Genomic DNA, 18,045 nt, shown 5'->3' with positions numbered 1-18,045 from the left:
CCTAGCTGAGAAACTCCTTGGATTTTTCTAGCTTTACTTTATCCAAAAACTCCTGAAAGAGATACTTTACCTAGGATGGTTCTAAGACTCCAGTCAGAAAACGTATGTGCTATTTAGTTGTGATAACTTCTTTCTCTGAGAAAGCCACAGATCTGTCCAATGGTGGCATCCACTGGTCCAAGCTGTGTCTTTTTCACTGCCTGGAAATCCACACGGCATCTCAGACGGCTCCCAGCACAGAACAGGCACTCGGAGAACATCTGTTCCTCCTGATGCAGAAAACTGGTGGACCAGAACAGTATCAGTGCCAGATGAACAGAATAGGAAACAGTCATAAAGCCACTGAACCAAGAAATCAGAACTCACTGAAAAAAGATTTCTGGTGGAAAAAAAATATGACTTTAAAAAACTCACTTCCTAGCCCACTCCAGGTGGAGTTATCTCTGCACCTGGGGTCCTTCTGGTGCTCTACACAAGCTCACTGGGGAAAAGAAAGTTCTTTCTTTACCCCCTGGTCCTCCCACCAGGCAGTGATGCTCACCGAGGAAGGGAACTACCGTTAACGTATTAGCAACTACCTCTAACTTATAAGCAACACCAGCCGGGGTTGCTGGCGCCTGCCAGTCAGTGGGCCTTCACGACCGACCACTTTACCGAATGCATGTCAGTTATCTAGATGGCAGGCTTCTTTCATGAAGAAGGCTGCTACCCCATCAGCAGGACACGTGTTCCAGTTCTTTTTCAAGGGAAGGAAGGCAGCCTTTCACTGAAATCTCCAACTATTCTGTGGCCTCATCAGAACTCTGAAGGTAGCTGGGATAGGCTGAGCTGGATAAGAGTTCAATCATTAAGCCGCAAAACGAGTGAGCAAATTAGCCAGGTACACAGAATTCCCGAGTGTCTAGGAAAAGAAAGAATACTGGCATGGACATGTGAAAAACGCCCAGCATTCTCACGTAATCCCTACAACGTAAGCAAGAAGGAAGAGGGAAAGCTATGTAACTATAGAGAGGCGTCTCTTTTACGTGCATACAAACCACCTGAAGATCTCACAAAAGTGCAGGTTCAGCTTCACTGGGCGTCCGCATGTCTAACAATTTCACAGTGTTCCCACAGACCACACTTCCAGCAGTAAAGTTCTGTTGTTATTGCTGTTGTTTTCAATTTTTTAAAAACTGAAGTCAATTTACAACACTGGTGTCTTTTGTTTTAGCTGAAGTATAATTGACCTACAGCACTCTGTTAGTTTCAGGTGCCCACACAGTGACTCAACATTTCTATACAAAACAAGCACCCTGATAAGCCGAGCTATCATCTGTCACTATACAAAGTTATTACAATATTACTGACTAAATTCCCCATGCTGTGCACATGTCCTCTGACTTTTTTTTTAACATTGTTTTATTTTGGGCTGCACTGGGCCTTTGACGCTGTGCTCGGGCTTTCTCTAGTCATGCTGGGCAGGCTTCCCATGGCGGTGGCTTCTCTTGTTGTGGAGCACAGGCTCTAGGAGCGCAGGCTTCAGTCATTGCCGCGTGTGGGCTCAGTAGTGGTGGCACAGGCCTGGCTGTCCTGTGGCACGTGGAACCTTCCCAGGCCAGGGATCAAACCCGTGTCCCCTGCATTGGCAGGTGGGTTCCTAACTCTGGACCACCGGGGAAGTCTAACTCATTTATTTTTATAACTGAAAGTCTGTACCTCTTCATCTCGCTCACCTATGTCATTCACATCCACACACTCCTGTCCTCCTCCAGCAACCACCTGTTTATTCTCTGCATGAGAAGCAAAGTTGTATAGTAAATATTGTATCCTGTGTTTGCAGGTGAAGAAGCTGATGGTCAGAGACAGGAGGAGACTTTTACCAGCAAGCAGAGGTGGAATGTGAATTCAGGTCACCCGATCCCAAACTTAGAGCTTTTTTTACTAGACCATATCCTCCTGAGCTAAACATCCAGGACCATGAAGACATATAGCTTTCCTGCATCCCTCAAGTTAGCCCTCCCACCAGCTCTGCCATGTAACGTAGAAGGAGGAGGGAAAGCTAGAAATAGAAGCTATGGGAGAATCAAGCCAGCCAGATGCTCGTGTTAAGAACTTAAATCATTCAATCCTTCAGCTAAGGCTCCTTAAGAAGGATCAAACAAACTCTGTGTGTGTGTCTCACATGTTCAGTTGTGTCCTACTCTTTGCGAACCCATGGACCATAGCCCACCAAGCTCCTCTCTCCATGGAGTTTCCCAGGCAAGAATACTGGAGGGGACTTCCCTGGCAGTTCAGGGGCTAAGATTCTGTACTCCTAACGCAAGTGGCCCTGGTTCGATCCCTGGTGGGGAATCTAGATCCCATATGCTGCAACTAAGAGTTCACATGCCACAACTAAAGATCCTGCATGCTGCAATGATCATGGAAGATTCCGACGCTGCAACTAAGACCCAGTGCAGCCAAATAAATAAAAACAATAAATATTAAAAAAAAAAAAAAAAAAAGAATACTGGCATGGGTTCCATCTCCTCCTCCAGCAGATCTTTCTGACCCAGAGATCAAACCAGTGTCTCTTGGGATTCTTTACCACTGTGCCACCTGGAACAAATTTTAGGGGCTCCTAGATGCTTGCTCCTTCACTAATGAAAGGCCACGGGAAAATGTAATCAATCAAGTGTAAAAAAAAACAACAACAACAAGAAAAACTCTCAGTGATATGGAAATTATCAGCGCCATACAGCACACAGAACTAAATTAATTCCTAACAAACAGCCAGTCCTGTGTGTTCTGGGCTGCAGTGCTCAGACCTCAGCTGGCACATTTATAGAGTGGTCAGCTCTGCCCACTTCACACCTTAAGAGAGACACTGATGAACAGGAGCCCACCTACAAGAGGGTAACAAGGAAAGAAGAAAAACACCAGGCCAGGAACAGTCAATGGAACACAGAAGATCTGTCCAAGAGAGGTGCAGGTTGAGACTTAAGCCCCATCTGCCTTGATCTATCTTCCCAAAGGGGGATTAGACCTGTTTTCCGAGGCAGAATTCACCACCTGTTTTTCCAGCTGAAGCAAACAGTTCACCATTGTCTAGTGTCAGGGGTGGCATTCGCCCCTAAACCTTCTAACTCCAGATCCCACATTCTTTCCACCAGCCCAAGCTGCTTCCCTGCGGAGCCACCACCCCAGCCTGTACCGGAGGTCTGCACTACAGGAAGACGGATCTCAGTTTCAAATAAGAAAGGTGGATTTATAGTCAGAGCCGTCCAAAGGCAGACTACGCAGTAGCGTGAGAGGACAAGGCACCTAATACAAATCCTGTCGGCAGAGAGGTTCAATCAGAGGCTAATCGCTCAGCAGGAACACTGCGAAGGGAATCTGGGTACTGGATGCGTGGCTGTGTGAGATGAACCTGCCAACCCTCAGAAATGAATTCATCTCTTCCTGCTGGATTTTTCTCTAACACTTCATTTGTACATGGTTTGCCTTTTATCAGTTACTTGTACATATGTGTGTCATCTTCACTAACTGTGTGCCCTTGTAGCGTCTCATCCATCTTTCCACCTCTTAGTGTGCCTGAGACTGTACTGGGAACCCAAGGAAACGTACGCGCCTCCTCTGTGCTGGGCACTCTGCTAGGCACTTTACACGTGTCGCTTTATTCTACAGCCTCACAAGAACCCTAAGATGTATTGTTCTTACTCTGTGTTTATAGATGGGGAAACAGACTCAGAGAGGATAACTGCCAAGGTATTGCTGGTGAGTGGCGAACTGGCACTCAGTTTGGAAATCTTCTACCTACACCTTCGTGCTACTTTCCTCCTAAAAGGAACTCAACAAACGTCTGCTGACTTGAGCCAGACACCTTAAAAACAGCCCAGTACTATATCCAGCTAGGTCTCTTGTTGTTTCCTGTTGCTATGCTCAAATTTTCCTTCTAATTATAACCATCCATCCTCAAAGGAGGAAAGGAAATGGCAACCCACTCCAGTATCCTTGCCTGGAAAATCCACAGGGTTACAGAAGAGTCGGACACGACTTGGGTGACTAAGCAACAAATCCTCAGAGTGACCAATATGAAGTCGTCAATTTTTGGATTTCCTCTTTCTCCCTTTTTTTAAAGACAGTGGCAGAGTACAAAACAACTCTGGGTAAGAGGATTAAGTTTTCACAAACTTTTCCTATGCAAAGGAATCTCTCAAGGCCTCAAGAACCCCAGTCTCCTCCCAGCAGGCCAGAACTCCATCTCAGGACTCTGGACCACTGTAAACATCAGGCCCTGGCTTTCTGCCCCAGAAGTATATGGTTCAAACACATCTTCACAAGCTCTTCTCCAGAACCTAGCTCTCTACACTCAAACCCAACTCAGAACAACTCAGAACTTCCTTGAGCAAAATACTCCAGCTCAAAGGTCCTCACGTTTAGCTAAACTTCCAAACAAAATCTATCTTGAATTTCAAATCACACTAGAAACCCACTGGCAGGCACTTTAAAAATGTTTAATCTTCCCACCCAATAGGGAAAAAAAAAATTTTTTTTGGTAACTTGAATCAAAGGCGCTAGCATGTTTGGAGAGCCAACACATAAGGCCTCTCTGACACTCCATCTGTCTTAAGAGATAAACCAAAGCCAATCTGGCCAACCATCTCTTTAAGCAAGAAACTTAAGCAGCACCAGGGGCAATCGCCATTGCTCAGTTCCCTGGGTGGGTTTCAGGTTTTCCGTCCCTGGGCCTCTGGGATAGGCGCTCCTGCTGGCACATGTACCATTAAGACGCTGTCCTATTCAACCTGACATCTTGATTACAGAGGACCAAAAAGCCACGGTCACTATAAATTTAACTTATGAAGATGTCTTCCCACATGCTAACATTTTAGAGCAACTTTATTAAACATGAGAAAGCCACCTTGGCTCCAGCAATGAACAGGACTTAATGAAGATCTATTTCGCATGAGTGTCTGGCCTATCTGCCTCCATCAGACATTTTCAACTGAACCCAAATGAACCTAAAAATGAACTGATTTGCATCCATAAATCCAAGAGAAATGTACCAGTGTAGGGGGAGGTATCCAACCTGTATTTCTCAATCTCATGTAAGTTTCTTGTTAAACTAAAAATATTTCAACAGTCAGTTTTCATTTTTATTAAAATGGGAAAACAGAGAAATCTGAGCCACATAGGGTAGCTTATTTCATAACTAGTTACAATGCCTTAAGAAGAAAACAATGTTTGCTATATGATCATCTTTCTTAAGGAGAAAACCAACCAGGCACTGTTTAGAAAGATCCCAAAAAAGACCTAAGCTGGGGAGATTTTTGTCAGTTCACCTATACCGCAACTCTGGTTCCCATCCAGTTCTCAGAGAAAGAACTTTCCACTTGACAACTGAACCCAAGAAGTTTGCTCAAGGGGTTGGATGGGGTGGGAGACGGGAGGGAGGTTCAAGAAGGAGAGGACATATGTGTACCTATGGCTGATTCAGATTGATGTATGGCAGAAACCAACACAACATTGTAAAGCAATTATCCTCCAATTAAAAATAAAATTTTTAAAAAGTTTGATCAATAACAACTTTATCAGTAAAGGATAGTTTACTTACTCAATATTTACAGTGTGCCACACTCTTTCTTATATTATCTTAGCTAATCTACACCATAGTCATGTAAGATGAATACTATTTCCACTTGATAGGAAAGGAAAAATGGCAATATTTAAGTGCCTTGGATGTATCTGTTTTCTCTATATTCCCAATACTAAGCTCCTCGTGTTAAGCATGGGACCTAAGACACAGTTTAAGAGCCTGCCACATGCCTAAGAATGAATATATAACTAAAGAAAACGAAAAGAAATTTGGGGAAAAAAATATGTAATCCAAACTTTGTTCTAGGCCCCTAACTAAAACCACTTATTGGAACATACTTGCCTGATGCAAATAATTGACTTGAACTGCAGAGGTTTGTTTCAAAGACTCAGTTGTCATCTTTCTAATATGTATATCACAAAAATAACATTCACGTTTGGTTACACACTTCACAGGGCAGGGCCTAGTCCTGTCTCACTTCTTTTCCCCGATTCAGCACCACACCTTGCACAGGTGGGTGTTTAATGACCTAAGCGATGACAAAGGTGCTGATGAGGCCTGCAGCCAGCACGGGAGTAAACAGAACACAAGATGCCCATGGCCACCAGAAGACCCGGTCTCTGAGTCGAGTTACCTCCTCTCTCCAGCCTCGGTTTCCTCTCCATACAATAGGAATGACAGAACATACCCCCAAGACTGTTTGCATGCGTTTAACAGATACTTACTGAGCATAAATACTACATGCAAGCACCACCGTGCAAAGTCCAGTGGACACAGTAATGAACATGACTAACATACCCTGTCTCATGGGGCTCAGTCTCCAGGAAATATCATGAGACTCATGAGAAAAAAGGAGTTTCACAAACGTCAAAGGACTCACAGTTATGAAGTCCTGCCCCGCCTCTGTGTTTCCAAACTTGATTAATGGCATCGCTATCCACCCACTGTCTGAGCTATCAGCTTAGGAATCACCTTCAACTCCTCCCTCTCCTTCATCGTGCCCACAGTTGTGATCAACCACCAGCCTTCTGATTCTCCTTCAGAAAAGCCTCTGATGTTTATTACTTCCTGTCAGGTCTTCCATGCTTCTCTAGGCCCTTTGTTCCCACCTGGAGTCTCTCTGTAATAATGATAATGGCCACCATTGATTGGTCACTGTATGCCAGGCATTCTACTAAGAGCTTTACATGCATATCATAAGTTAATCCGATAAGGTAGACACTAGTACCCCTACTGATAAGAGGAGGAATCTGAGGTAGAGTGACCTGCCCAAGACATGGTTGATGACGAAGCTAGCTCAAACACACTGTCCACCCTGACGCTTTACTGGACTCCTGCCCCCAGTCCCTTCCTGGTCAGCTGACACTCCTTCATTGAAACTGCTGCAGTGCTTTCATAAATCCAAGCTGACCGATCTCTTCTGCTTTAAGACAGCCAATGCTCCTCACCATCTCCAGGTCAAAGTCTCAAGGCTACAGGTCACTCCCTAGGGTTACCCACCTGCTTTCCTGCCCAAGACTCCCACCAGGGGATGCTGTCACTTGGGGCTCCCCAATACCCTTGCTGACCACTTCATATCTCCCTCCTCAGCCAAGCTGCTTTTGCCTTCTGCCCTCCAGACAAGAGTCTTCTTCTCGGCAGCCTGAGCCCCATGTAAACACACACACTCATATCTCAGCACTGACTGGTGTACTTTCCTCCTTCCTTTCCCACTCTTCCTCCTCTCTCCTCTTCATCCTCTTACACACAAACTAAAAAAAAACACAAAACACACACACACACTTCCAAAAGGAGGGCAGGCACAGTGTATTTTCATCTCTTCCAAGTCCCAGCACAGTTTGAGTCAATCAGTGACTAAATGAATGATAGGCTGTGGTGTTAACACCTCATAGCACTGTCCCTATAAGCAAATACAACTTTTCCCCTGGAGGACACTAAAAAGAAGGGGAGGTAGCTCCTGTCCTCTCAGGTAAACTCAAGAAAACAGACTGCTTTCCAAAATGCTCTCACAGGTAGCTGCAATCTCTCTGCCAATTCAATCACCTCTAGAACTGCAGAAACAAAACTAGCTCCAGACCAAAAGACCACAGGAGACCTGCCCTCTCAGATGGGAGATGATGTAAACTGATGCCCTCCTCCGTCCAGCAATGGGCAAAGCCCTCCCCAAATGCAGACTGGTCAAAACACCAACTCTCACTACCTCTGTGAACAACAGAGGATCCTGACTGAGGGAGAGTCATGAAAGAAAAGTGCTAAAGACAGCAAAATCTAACCCTGCTTTCCAGCTCCGGAACTACAACTGGAGTCCAAGCCGCAAATGCCCAGCTGCCTCGGTCCTCACCCATCTCCCCTCTCCCATTCGCACCCCCCATTCGCATTCTCACCCCCACAGGTCTGTTTTCCAAAGAGAGGTCCAATGTGTTTTTAAAACAATGTGAATGATCAGGACAGCCATAATTATCCTCCAACAGTTTTCCATCCACTTGGAATAAAATCTAAACTCTTCACCAGGAAGTTCAAAGTCCACTCCACACCCACTTGCATTACACCACTCTCCTCTTCAGTCACTGTATTCCATAAACAGAGGTCTTCTGTTTCTTAAAAGAGGCCAATCTCTGGGCCTTTTCCACTGCTGTCTGCTTGCCTGGAAGGATTCTCCCCTAGATTTCTACAGAACTAATAACTTCTCAAGGTTCAGTTCAAACTTGACCTTTTTCAAGAGGACTTCCCTGACCACCTTATCTAAAGTGGCACCCCTTCCTATCCCATCACTCCCAACCCGTTTTGGTTTGTTTTTTTTTTTTAGCACTTTCCACCACTAGACAATATTTTCTTCATCTATATTCCTGTCTTCTCCCTCATGAGGGTGGAAGCTGTGTTCTGCTTACCCTCTGAATACCATGCACGTAGTAAGCCACCCAAAAGAATTTCCAGAGTATCTGTTGACTATCATCAGCAAAGGAGCATCCTCTGGGTGGGTTATTCTGCTCCTTTGTTAGAATGATGAAAACATCGAATTAACCCCTACTATATTCTGGGCACTGTAAATCCACGATCTTCCTTTCAGAGGTAAATTCACTAGCTCAAGGTCACACAGCTAGTGACTTGCAGATTTCTCAGTTAAATACTTGTTTGTCAAGCTCCTAAACCCCTCTCACCTTTCCTGCTTCTCAGGGGAAGGGTTGTCATGCTACGGTTCACCCTCCCATTGCCATAACAACGAGAAAAATCAAATATTTCTAAATTGCTTTATAGTTATTAAAGCATTTTTACATTCACCTGACTTAAGAGGAATACAAACCGCTTGCCCAGAAAGCCACACAACAGTAAGTAAAGTGCCTCAGAGTTCAACAGCCCCGCCCAGAACCACAGTAGTGGGGACTGGGGGAGGAGTCAGGGCCAGTGGAGGCAAGGAATCCTTATTTCTGGTACACAGGGATCGCGAAGCGGTGAGTCACCGGGTGAAGGCTTGAGCTACGTGAAACTCTGATAAAGCAACAAGAAGTGAATCACAAGAGCTGGAAGGCACTTTAGGCCTACAGAGGACAAACCCTGGCTGATGGATGGGGGAAATGAGGCTCAAGAAGAATAGTAACTTGCTCAAGTTCACTCAGCAAGTGAACAGAGCTGGAACCAGGTAGTTTCCTCTCCCCTAGTTCCCTTTCCTCTCCATCTAGGCTTCTCAAGGAGAATTCTGAAACAGGAGATGGGCAGAGGCCAGGGACAGCTCATGGACTTCACAGAGGAATCGGGAGAGGGCAGGGGTGGGACCAGGAAGGACACAAGTGTTGGGATGAAGGGCTGAAATGAGCCAAGGAGGCGACGGCAGTATCTGAGGGGGGGTGGGGGGTGGTGAGGGCAGGCAAGAGGGAGGAGGAAAAGGCGGAAGAGAAAGAACAGAGTGAAGGCGGAAGAGGGAGAAGTGCTGTGAAATTAGGGTCTGAAGGGGCCTGGCAGAGAGCGGAGAGCCTGAGACGAGAGGGCTGGGATGACAGTATGACGATGCAGGGGTCCAAGGCTCCGGGAGACACTGAAGGCAGTCGGATGGGGAGGGGTCCCGGACCCAGAAAGGCAAGGAAGGGAGTCTGACAAGGTAAGAAAGAGTTTCAGGTCCCGAGCAAACACTGGAGCAAGTCTGACGAAGGTGGAGTCCGGCCAAGGGAGTCTGAGGGGGCCCGGCCGACTCACCGCGCTTGTTTTTAGTGCCGTGCTTCTTGGCAGCCGTCAGCTCCTGCTCGATCTTCTTCTCCAGGAATTCCTGCTTCTTACTTAGCATCTCCTCCGTGTCCCGAAGCCTCTGGATGGCCTCCTGGGGGGTCGGGCCGCCCTTGCCGGCCTTACCCCCTCCAGCCCCGAACAGCTTCCCGAACACCGACATGGTTGCTGCTAGCCGCGCCGGCCTACGCCGTCCGCTCCGGCTCGGCTCGGCTCGGGCGCCCGCTCCTCTCCCCGCCGCTCCCTGCCGTCGCAGGCCTCTCCTCACCTCCGCCCCGCAGCTGGGCCCGGCCGCGCCAACTCCCACAGGCCCCCACGCCCGGCCCGGCAGGCGTCAGGGAAACACGCCGCTGACTACAACTCCCGGTAGGCAACGCGCCGGCCGTGCTTCAAAGCTAATGGAAGGAGGCGCGCTGCATGCCGGGAGGATATAGTCTTCCGGCTGAAGACACTCGGCGGCGCGTCTTTTTGGTCTAGCTAGGATCAAAGGGCGGGGTGGCATGCTGGGAAATGTAGTCTCCTTGGAACAAGTTTTCTCGGGGCGGGGGTGGAAAAACAGGAAGAGAAGTAAGAATATTTTATAAAACAGTAATTAACGTTATGCAGTTTCTGTGATCCAAACATTGTGAAGTGCTTTACTTGCATTATCACATTTACTTATCACAAGCTTGTGTGAAATAATACTCTTACTATTTTCAGTTCAGTTCAGTTCAGTTCAGTCGCTTAGTCGTGTCCGATTCTTTGTGACCCCATGAACCGCAGCACGCCAGGCCTCCCTGTCCATCACCAACTCCCGGAGGCCACCCAAACCCATGTCCATTGTGTCGGTCATGCCATCCAACCATCTCATCCTCTGTCGTCCCCTTCTCCTGCCCTCAATCTTTCCCAGCATCAGGGTCTTTTCAAATGAGTCAGCTCTCCGCATCAGGTGGCCAAAGTATTGGGGTTTCAGCTTCAACATCAGTCCCTCCAATGAACACCTAGGACCGATCTCCTTTAGGACTTACTATTTTGTAGGTAACAGCGATGGCATCCCACTCCAGTACTCTTGCCTGGAAAATCCCATGGACTGAGGAGCCTGGTAGGCTGCGGTCCATGGGGTCGGGAAGAGTCGGACTCGACTGAGCAACTTCATTTTCGCTTTTCACTTTCATGCATTGGAGAAGGAAATGGCAACCCACTCCAGTGTTCTTGCCTGGAGACTCCCAGGGACGGTGGAACCTGGTGGGCTGCCATCTATGGGGTCACACAGAGTTGGACACAACTGAAACGACTTAGCAGCAGCAGCAGCAGCAGCAGCAGCAGCAGCAGCAGCAGCAGCAGCAGCAAGACTCAGGTTTCCCTGGTGGCTCAGTAGTAAAGAATCCACCTGCTAAACAAGAGACACAGGCTGATCACTAGTTAGAGAAGATCCCCTGGAGGAGGAAATGGCAGCCTACTCCAGCATTCTTGCCTGGAGAATCCCATGGACAGAGGATCCTGGTGGGCTACGGTCCAAGGGGTTCGCAAAACTTTGGGTACAACTTAGCAACTGAACAGCAACAACCAAGACTCAGAAACTGAGTGACTGACTAGCTTAACTTACTAGCCATGTCTTCACATGTGCTGTTCCTCTACCTGCAATGCCTTTCTGTGCTTTATTCACCTAACTAATTCTTTGAAACCTAGCAGAGGCTAACAGCAAAGCTGGACTGCAAAGGTTCAGAACCCTCCTTGAATACTTACTTGGACACGTTACCTCCCTTCCTCTGTGTGCGTCTCTTTCCAAAACTGTTAACTGGAGATAACAACAGGACCACCTCTGAGCTTGTGTAAGATAGGGAGTTATAGGCCTAGCACAGTAGGTGCTCAGAAATGTGTATTTTATTCTAGGTCATCATTATGCACAATAGCAATTAAACCAGGAGAAGACTCAAAACTTTCAAAAGTAGCAGAAGTATTGAGGGTTGTTTTTATTATTATTTTTTTTTTGCCCGTTCATTACAAAGGCCAACTGGTTATGGGTTCACATATCATTATTTTCCTTTGTCTTTTGCTGTCAAGAATCACTTCTCTGTCTATTAGCAGTGAGTCTAGTAGCCAATATTTCCCTCAAGCCCACCAATCTAATTTGTTGCTTCCAGTCTTTTTTCATTAGTAAACCAGTTCTGAGTAAACCTGTTCTAAATGAGGAGCTGAAGTGCTTACCTATGAAGAAAAACTTAACTTCTTCTTTTTTTTTTTTTTTTATCACTTCCTGGACTCTGTTGCCTAGGAACAGAGTTTCAGATAAATGAGAGCTTAATGGAACTTCTCCTCTATTATTTCGCATATATGAATCTTGTCTCCTCCCCAGACTATTATCTACATATAGACAAAAACAAGCTTTGAATGTGATCCTTGATGTTTTGTTGCTGTAATCTGCGACAACCCCAGCCTGCACCTACAGGTAACTATTTCCAGAGGATGAAAGAGTCCGTCTTACCCAGCTTTCTAGGTTGGAAACACTTTTTCAAAGGTAAGAGGCATGCTAGAATTGTCAAGAATTCTCAGCAACATAAATTGTGAAACATAAGCCAGACTTGAGTTTGTTTTGTAATTGAGACATTGCGGTGTTTAAACAAGCTTTGCCAGTCGTAAAGAATCCACCAGCAATGCAGGTGACTTGGGTTTGATCCATGGGTCTGGAAGATCCCCTGCAGAAGGAAATGGCAACGCACTCGAGTATTCTTGCCTGGGAAACCCCAGGGACAGAGGAGCCTAGTGGGCTACAGTCCGTCAGGTCACAAAAGAGTCAGACACTATTGAGCGACTAAACAACAAAGACAGTATTTTTTATCAAAATAGAAAACAGAAACAAGGAGGCTTCCGTCAAGTCATCTAATGGGTAGAGCAACCCCTCCATATCTAAGCAATCAGCCTCTCCCCTCTTAGCTAAGTCATGCTGCAACCAGACACACAGGTAACAAACACTTGCTGGGTTTGAGCCATGACCCAAAGAATATTTGAATGACCAGACTCTGTAGACCTCACCACCACCAGTCTCGTATTGCTGTGGGGAAAACCATGGATGCTATCAGAGCCCCTCATGTCATAACTCTGGGAGCCCAGAAAAACATCTTGGGGATATGATAGCAGAACACTTAATCTTTAATACCAACCACAATCAATTGGTGTGGGTCACTCAGATTGTTGGGTTGAGAAGAAGTCTGAGTCTGCATCAGGACATTTTGTAAAAATATGCTGAGATCAATTCATGATGTCTGCCTAGTGTGTGTGAGATGGGAGGTGGTGACATATGGGCAAGGTAGCTGCCATCATGACTGAGGATTCAACTGCCTTGGTAGGGATTCTCAGGGCAATACTGGACTTCCCTAGTCTTCATTTTTTCTGGTCTCTGGTCTCTTGGGCAAATGCATAGCTTTTTCAAACTGAGGCCGACTGTTATTGATCTCAGAGGGAGAGCAGTGAGCAGTCCTGAAGAGAGATCTTAGTTCCCTGCCCAGAAATTGAACTGGGTAACCTGGATGAAAACCCAGGAATCCTATCTGTTAGATCACCAGGGGCTAGAGGCCAGAAGCAAAGGGCCCTGACTCTTTACCAAGCTTGAAAGCAAGAATATTTCAAGGAGGCAAAAAACAGTGAAAATAGGAAAGTTTATTATTAGAGACATAGCATAACATGTAGAAGAGCTCCCAGAGAAACAGTTTGTTTAAGACAGAAGCAAGGCAGAAATATGTACCCAGAGAGAAAGGATATGGGCCTCTCCAAAGAGGAGGAGCACGGTAAGTCAGAAGCTAGGCAGGTACACACACCCAGTGAGGCGTACGGGTGTCCGGAACGGGGAGCACAGTAAAAAGGTCATTTAAATCACTCATATAGGGAAGGTCCCTAGTGGTCCAGTGGCTAAATTCTGTGCTCCCGATGCAGGGAGCACAGGTTGGATCCCTGATCAGGGAACTAGATCCCACATTGCCACACCTAATAGTATGTATGCCGTAACTAAAGATCATGGCATGCCACAATGAAGACCCGGCACAGCCAAATCAATAAATATTCAAGTCACTTATATAAGACAGTGCTTCAAGGTCTTTCTCTACATTTGGCCAATTATCTTGTTTCTTTCTTCACACCTAACTGGTTGATGTACCCTCCCCTAGATGCATATGCAAATTTTCTCTAAGATGTATCCTACCTCAAAACACTTTGGGCACATGCCCACATTTATTATGGGTGGGATTGCCTCCCTTTTCAACCCCCCAAAAGCCTTCTTGCGCACGTGCAGATAGGGAAGTCTTCTTTGACCTCAGGAGTGGGCACTCTATCTCTACTTTAGCAAAGCTCAGCTTCTGACACTAGCTTTGTCCTTGGAGTGTCTGGGTGAGAACAAACTCTGAATTTAACTCCGCTTAACAAACACCAACTGTCCAGCCCAGGGGCGCATCTACCTCCTACCTCAGTATTAGCTCATTAAAAACTATGTGAAAAGAATGGGCTACCATGACTTGCAATAACTTGAATAGCTTTCATATATTATGCTAACTGAAAGAAATTAGACACACAAGCCTGTGTGATTCCATTTACACAAAGTAGAAAAACAGGCAAAGCATGCATAATCAATGGTGACAGAAGTCAGAATAGTAGTTACTTCCTGGGACAGTATATACCAGGCAAAATTACCATGGTGGGTGTGCTGACAGGTTCTATATCCAGATTCAGTGGTGTTCACATGGGTGTATACAAATATATATTTTTATACTTAAGATCAGTGTCCTTTGCATACTTTATACACTTAACTAAACATGTTACATTGAAGTTTAAAAAATGTCCCTAGTAAAAACAACAATAGAAGCATAGAAAGTTTTGATTTGTTTACCAAATATCTTGCAGTCAAAAATCTCATCTCTATCCACCAAAGCCCCATGAAAGAAGCATGACTATACCATCTCCATGTTACAGTTGAGAAAACTGAGAACCACCAAAGTAGAAATCACCCAAGGTCGTGTGGTTAAAGACACCCTGCCATATATTTGGTACCTTGTAGGCATCATTCTGATGGGGGACACAGACCTTTGGTTTTGCTTCAAAACCTACACTTGGCCTTTTCAAGATGGCCACCAGAGATAGAGCCATCTTCCTTCCATGCCCCTCTCTGGGCTCCTTTGTTGGAACCTCTGACCTACTGTGACATTGTGTGTCTGTTGCATAACCCCCTGGATCTCACAGACCAGAGGGACACACATTCCCATGCCTCGTGCTGGTGACACTGTCTTCCTGAGGGTCTCTGCGTTCAGCCTGGGAGCCCACCTTTTAGTCCCATGTTCTGGATGCCTGTTCACGAGGGAGACCTGTGCTGGCCCTCAGTGCTCCTGAAGCTCCCAAACGTCCCATGACCAGTGGCAGCTCTCGGGAGACCAGGGTCGTTTCCCCGAACGACGCCCTGGCAGCCACTCTGCCAAGCAGCTTGCCCTGTGGCTCTCCTTCCCAAAGAGAATCTGTTTTAAAGTTCAAGTGTACATTCCTCAATTCAGAGTGGGAGTCAAGCGGCCTCTACAGTGAGCCACCAGCATGGTTTCAGGTGGTTCACGGGGACTAGGTGCCCATGAATAACAATGTGAGGGAGTCAGATTCAGGTCAGGGTTTTTTTTTTTTGGCGGGGAGGGGGTCTGGGATTGCTTTTTGAAAATATCTTCAGCACAAGAAAAAAAAACAATTTGTAACCATGTATGGTGACATATATGCAGATGGTGACTGCAGCCATGAAATTAAAAGATTATTGCTCCTTAGAAGAAAAGCTATGACGAACCTAGACAGTGTATTAAAAAGCAGAGACATCACTTTGCTGACGAAGATCCGTCTGGTCAAAGTTATGTTTTTCCCAGTAGTCATGTATGGATGTGAGAGTTGGACCATAAAGAAGATGGAGCACCGAAGACTTGATGCCTTTGAATTGTGGTGCTGAAGAAGACTCTTGAGAGTCCCTTGGACTGCAAGGAGATCAAACCAGTCAATCCTAAAGGAAATCAGTCCTGAATTGGAAGGACTGGTGCTGAAGCTGAAGCTCCAATACTTTGGCCACCTGCTGTGAACAGCCAACTCACTAGAAAAGACCCTAATGCTGGGAAAGACTGAAGGCAGGATGAGAAGGAGGTCACAGAGTATGAGATGGTTGGATGGCATCACCAACCATGAAAGTCAGGGAAGCCGACCCCCAGACTCCTCCTTCCCCAGTGAATATTCCACCCCTTTACTTGTAGGCCCCTCCTAACCAGATTGCCAAAGAGGCCTAGGGGCAGCAGTTCTTCACCTGTCTGCCCCCTCTGCCTCTGAGAATATATCTTTGCTTAAATAAACTTTCACTTACTTTCTTAACTTCTCTGCTTGTCTCTGAATTCTTTCCCAACAAAGATCCTCAGGTTCGCCAGAGTCACTATGATCCTTCAGGTCAGGAGAGCTGGATCTGAACTCAGTGAGCCTGAGAAGACCCTTCCACTCTCCGGGCTTCAGTTCACTCTCTGTGATTCAACACAGTGAAGTTGGGCCTTGACCTCCTTGCCTCAGCTTCTGTGATGAACCATACGCCAGCCACCCTTGGCCAGTCGCGGGAGTCATCCCCAACCCTGATGTAGAACTGTTAAACTCTGTGACACCAACCCCCTCCAGGTCCTGAGAACCCGCAGGGCACATGCTGGCAACCCTGGGGACTGGGAGCATCTGCAACTGCCGCTGTCACTCCCTCCTCCCCAGGGGTGATAAAATGGGTCCAACCGGTTCTCCTGGGCGAGGCAGGACACCTGCTCTGTCAGCTGAGACTTCCAAGCCACCGCCTTTTCATTTGTCCCAGATATTCTCAGCTCCCTTTTAAGACAAAGGAAAGAGCCCTTCATATCAGACATTATTTCCCAGCTCTCTCTCAGCCTACATGGAGGATTCTTACTGGGGAAACTTGGCCTCTGTGAGGTGGGAGGAGGGGATTGTGGAGGGGACCTTGTTTTCTCAGATTATCTCAACAAATATTGATCGAGCAATTCCAGGGAAGTTCTGGGCACTGTAGATATACCAGTGAACAAAACAGACAAAAGTCCTTGAACCTGTGGGCTTCTAATGAGGGGAACAGACAATAAGGAAATGTCTAATATAATGTCAAAGATGAATAAAAATGAAGCAGGGTAAGAGACTAGAGAATAATGGGAGTGGGTGGGGTTTATTTTAAACAGATTGGCCAGGGAAGACCTCTCTGCAGACTTTTGGACAATAGTGAATAGAGGGAAGGAGCCACCTGTAGGAAAATCTGGGGAAAGAGCATTCTAGAAAGAGGGTAAGTGCAAAGGCCCCGAGGCAGAAACTGTTAGGGGAAGCACACTGACTGAAACCACCCACCCTCACCAGGCACCATAGTAACCATTTACATGAGTTGTTTTATGACAGGAGGTCCTGGTAAGGAACAAGGAACTAATAAGCCACCACCAATCGGAGAGTTGTCACTCTGCTTATTTAACTCATATGCAGAGTACATCATGAGAAACGCTGGATTGGAAGAAGCACAAGCTGAAATCAAGATTGCTAGGAGAAATATCAATAACCTCAGATATGCAGATGACACCACCCTTATGGCAGAAAGTGAAGAGGAACTAAAAAGTCTTTTGATGAAAGTGAAAGAAGAGAGTGAAAAAGTTGGCTTAAAGCTCAACATTCAGAAAACGAAGATCATGGCATCTGGTCCCATCACTTCATGGCAAATAGATGGGGGAACAGTGGAAACAGTGTCAGACTTTATTATTTTTTGGTCTCCAAAATCACTGCAGATGGTGATTGCAGCCATGAAATTAAAGGCGCTTACTCCTTGGAAGGAAAGTTATGACCAACCTAGATAGCATATTAAAAAGCAGAGACATTACTTTGCCAACAAAGGTCCGTCTAGTCAAGGCTATGGTTTTTCCTGTGGTCATGTATGGATGTGAGAGTTGGACTATGAAGAAAGCTGAGCACCGAAGAATTGATGCTTTTGAACTGTGGTGTTGGAGAAGAATCTTGACAGTCCCTTGGACTCCAAGGAGATCCAGCCAGTCCATCCAAAATGAAATCAGTCCTCGGTGTTCATTGGAAGGACTGATGCTAAAGCTGAAACTCCAATACTTTGGCCACCTCATGCGAAGAGTTGACTCATTGGAAAAGACCCTGATGCTGGGAGGGATTAGGGGCAGGAGGAGAAGGGGACGACAGAGGATGAGATGGCTGAATGGCATCACCAACTCAATGAACATGGGTTTGAGTAGACTCTGGGAGTTGGT

General features: G+C 46.3%; 1 protein-coding gene across 1 annotated transcript in view; it reads right to left on the bottom strand.

Annotated features, from left to right (window-relative positions):
• Positions 1–10,099, bottom strand: part of CHMP4B (charged multivesicular body protein 4B) — a 46,623-nt gene extending 36,524 nt beyond the window's left edge. Inside the window, exon 1 of the mRNA XM_018057730.1 lies at positions 9,749–10,099. Coding sequence (XP_017913219.1) covers positions 9,749–9,938 — 190 coding nt within the window. The 5' untranslated portion in view covers positions 9,939–10,099. The remainder of the gene's footprint in view (positions 1–9,748) is intronic.

Source organism: Capra hircus, chromosome 13, assembly GCF_001704415.2.
Source record: "Capra hircus breed San Clemente chromosome 13, ASM170441v1, whole genome shotgun sequence".
NCBI lineage: Eukaryota > Metazoa > Chordata > Mammalia > Artiodactyla > Bovidae > Capra > Capra hircus.
The sequence above is the reverse complement of the archived record's forward strand: the minus strand, read 5'-3'. Positions and strand labels throughout refer to the sequence as shown.